The sequence below is a fragment of the Chaetura pelagica genome, unplaced genomic scaffold (assembly GCF_000747805.2).
Source record: "Chaetura pelagica isolate M959 unplaced genomic scaffold, ChaPel_1.0 scaffold124, whole genome shotgun sequence".
NCBI lineage: Eukaryota > Metazoa > Chordata > Aves > Apodiformes > Apodidae > Chaetura > Chaetura pelagica.
Window position 1 is genome coordinate 300,250 of NW_009952891.1, and position 3,514 is coordinate 303,763.

The window sequence follows — 3,514 nt, forward strand, 5'->3', positions numbered from 1 at the left end:
CTTGACAGAGGCACAAAGATCAGATGTAGAGCCATGAGGGAAAGGAGACAGTGCAGTTTCTTCTTTGTCCCCATGTTTGCAAATGCATCACTAAAACACTGCACAGGGAGAGAGATGTTCACCTCAAATCTCTTGTTTTGGTCTAGCAGCTCTCTTTAAAATGGCTTGTTCCTGCTGCAGGAAGCTCCGAGATGTTTTGCAGAAGAGGTTGATCAAGTTCTTCATTGAGCAGAGCAAGAAGGACCCTGAGAAATATGCCAAATTCTTTGAGGAATATGGAGTGTTCATGAGAGAGGGGATTGTCACGATAGCAGAGCAGGATGTCAAGGTACCAGGAGTGGCTGAGTGTTTGCTCCTACTGTGACCTGGGATGAGGGGACCTGCTACTTCTCTCTGGATCTTTCAGGCCTGTAACATGTTCCTGGGTCTAGCAAGGCCTACATGTTCCTAGTGCCCCACCTCTCACTCTCACTGGGTGCTGCTTCCCACTTAATTCAAGCCACTGCAGGGTCTCTGTACCCACTCTGTTGTCAGCCCTCCCTGAAGCAATATGATCTCCAAGAGGCAATAAAGTGGGGCTTTGCCCCACTGGTGTCCTCTGCCTGGATTCCCATTTCCAGGAGACCTTGACCTGTCTGGGTTGCGTTACTGCCTCCTTGTTACCTGGAGCAGGAAAGGAGGGCCTTGGAATCCTCTGAGCCTTTCTGCAGGGCTGCAGAGAGGCCTGCATGCTCCAGAGAGAGTCTTGGGGCTGGGAGTGGTCAGGTGGAGCTCACGGGAGCCCATTTCTTCCAGGAGGACATAGCCAAGCTGCTGCGTTACGAGTCGTCCGCCCTGCCCGCGGGGCAGCTGACCAGCCTGCCCGACTACGCCTCCCGCATGAAGGCAGGGAGCAGGAACATCTACTACCTGTGTGCACCCACCCGGCACCTGGCAGAGCACTCCCCCTACTTTGAGGCCATGAAGAAGAAGGACATGGAGGTGGGTGAGCAGTGTGCCACGGCCAGGGGAACACCCTGAGCGTCTGCATCAGTGCTCAGGGCTCACCGGGATCTGGCAGCTGAGCAGGGCAGGGAGGCCTGTGAAAGACTCAGGACTGGCTCTCACTTGCCATGAGGCAGCAGGACTTGTTCAGCTGCAGGCCTGGTACAAAGTCCTCCAAGGGAAGCTCATTTGGAGCCCTCAGCCACAGACACCATGGGGCTGTACCTGCTAGTTTCCCTTCTGATGTTCTCGCTGTTTGGTGCAGAGGTGCCTTGGGAAGGAGGAGCTGCTCTTACATCCCAAACAATCTGCTGTCATCTCTTTTTTTGGCACAGGTCCTGTTCTGCTATGAGCAATTTGATGAGCTGACACTCCTGCACCTTCGGGAGTTTGACAAGAAGAAGCTGATCTCAGTGGAGACAGATATTGTTGTTGATCACTACAAGGAAGAGAAGTTTGAGGAGAGCCGTCCAGGTATCCAGAGCCTCCCTTGGGTGCTCTGAGGCAACTTTTCAGTTCTTGCAGATCCCTTTTTACCCCCCCAAGTTGAAGTGATTAGCTCATTTAAACAGAGGGAATGTTATATGTGGAGTTGCCAGGGTTTGAGTTGTAACAACACACACAGACCTGGTGCCCTGACAGGCAGGCAGGCATCAGCAGGATGTGAGCCTGTGTGTACAGCACAGCCTGGGCTGAGGGATGAGGTGTGTGCTGAGCAGTTCTGCCTCCCCACCTCCACAAGAGAGAAGCCAAATGGCAGTATGCAGGGGCCTGAGCTCAGGAGTGGAGCTCCCTGGCCATGGGCACACTGGAGATGCACACTCAGACCTGCCCTCTTTCACTGGCCAGCTGCAGAACGTCTGACAGAGAAGGAGGCTGAGGAGCTGATGGCCTGGATGAGAAACGCCTTGGGCTCTCGAGTCACTGGTGTGAAGGTGGGTATTTTGTGCCTGGGAACTGAGCACAGCAGGTCCATAGAGGCAGGCATGGGGAAAAAAGGGAAAAAGATGGTGGCTGATTTGGGATCTGCTGCCACAGGTTTTTTTCTTTGGAACCTGAGAGAAATCGTTCTTCTCCCTGCTTCTTTCCTGTAAATGGGGTGAATGCTGGCATTGTCATTTGGGTGGTCATTGTGGCAGTGGAAGATCTTAATGTATCATGAGCAAAGCCCTTTTGACTCAGTTGCTGCTCAGGTTACCAGAAGAACAGGCTGGTGACTGTGTTGCCTGTGGACCAGCTTTCCTGGCTGTTCAGGCAGCTCCTGTGGGGTCGGGATGAATGACGTGGGGCTTGATTGGAGGGGATCTGTGCTGAGGAGACCCCAAGTCCTTGAACTCCTCCCTCCCCCTCCTCTAACCTCAGCACTGCTGGGTGTTTCTGCCCCAGGTGACCACCCGGCTGGACACTCACCCTGCCATGATCACTGTGCTGGAGATGGGGGCTGCCCGGCACTTCCTGCGCATGCAGCAGCTGGCCAAGACCCAGGAGGAGCGTGCCCAGCTCCTGCAGCCCACCCTGGAGATCAACACAGGGTAAGGGGGAGCAATACCAGTGTGATTGAAGCCTGGGGCACCACGGTCTTGCTGGGATGGAGGCAGAGAAGAGACAGTGGAAGGGTCCCAGTTAGTGGAGCCCTCCCCTTGAAGTGCAGCCTGTGCCCCAGGGAGGCTGCCTGGCACAGCTGACATGAGACACACACACTGTGTCCAGCCCCCTGAGGACCACGGGGTTATAGGGACAGGACAGGAGAGAAGCCCCCAGAACAGCAGCAAGGAAGTTTGGCCTTTTGGTAGAACCTTTTCTGTTGCACCTTGGCTGAGCTGCTCAATTTCTCCTTCTGTCCGGAAATGCTAAGTCTCAGTGTTGATCTCTCTCCCTCTTACAGACATGCTCTAATTAAGAAGCTTAATGAGCTGAAGGACAGCCAGCCCGATCTGGCTCAGCTGTTGCTTGACCAGGTGAGAGCCAGGCCTTCTCCAGCAGCACCACCATCCTCCTCAGGACCATGTGTGGCAGGGGACAGGATGAGGCCCCTGTAGAAGGCAGGAATCACATCCTTCCGTGACCCCCACGCTGGGTATTGCTGGTACTTGTGGCCTACAGGATGGCCCAGAAGACATGTTTGGTCTCTCCATCCAAGTCCTGGAGAGTCACAGTCACTTCCCAGCTCTCACCCAACTTGCTCATGCTGCTTACTCAACATTTTCTTCTCTTTTTCAGATTTATGAGAATGCCATGATAGCAGCAGGACTGAATGAGGATCCCAGACCCATGGTGAACAGGCTGAACGAGCTTCTCACCAGAATCCTGGAGAAGAACTGAGCCCCAGCAGAATGCAGGATGAACTCTGTGCTGATGCCCCTTTTCTGAATGGCAGTCCCTGTCAGCTATGGCAGCACCTGCTTGCAGGCACTGTGCAGAGAGGGCTTCATGTGGCAGAAAGTCAGGGAGAATGCCAGGGCCTTCCAACCCTCACACACGGGGAGGAGCCAGTTGGAATGATGAAATCATGTGTCATCAACCTGTTCAA

At 54.2% G+C, this 3,514-nt stretch overlaps 1 protein-coding gene across 1 annotated transcript in view; it reads left to right on the forward strand.

Annotated features, from left to right (window-relative positions):
• The window catches only part of TRAP1 (TNF receptor-associated protein 1), a 30,039-nt gene extending 26,525 nt beyond the window's left edge, over positions 1 to 3,514 (forward strand). Inside the window, exons 12-18 of the mRNA XM_009995507.1 lie at positions 181 to 328; positions 796 to 981; positions 1,320 to 1,458; positions 1,834 to 1,919; positions 2,371 to 2,516; positions 2,870 to 2,942; positions 3,205 to 3,514. Coding sequence (XP_009993809.1) covers positions 181 to 328; positions 796 to 981; positions 1,320 to 1,458; positions 1,834 to 1,919; positions 2,371 to 2,516; positions 2,870 to 2,942; positions 3,205 to 3,306 — 880 coding nt within the window. The 3' untranslated portion in view covers positions 3,307 to 3,514. The remainder of the gene's footprint in view (positions 1 to 180; positions 329 to 795; positions 982 to 1,319; positions 1,459 to 1,833; positions 1,920 to 2,370; positions 2,517 to 2,869; positions 2,943 to 3,204) is intronic.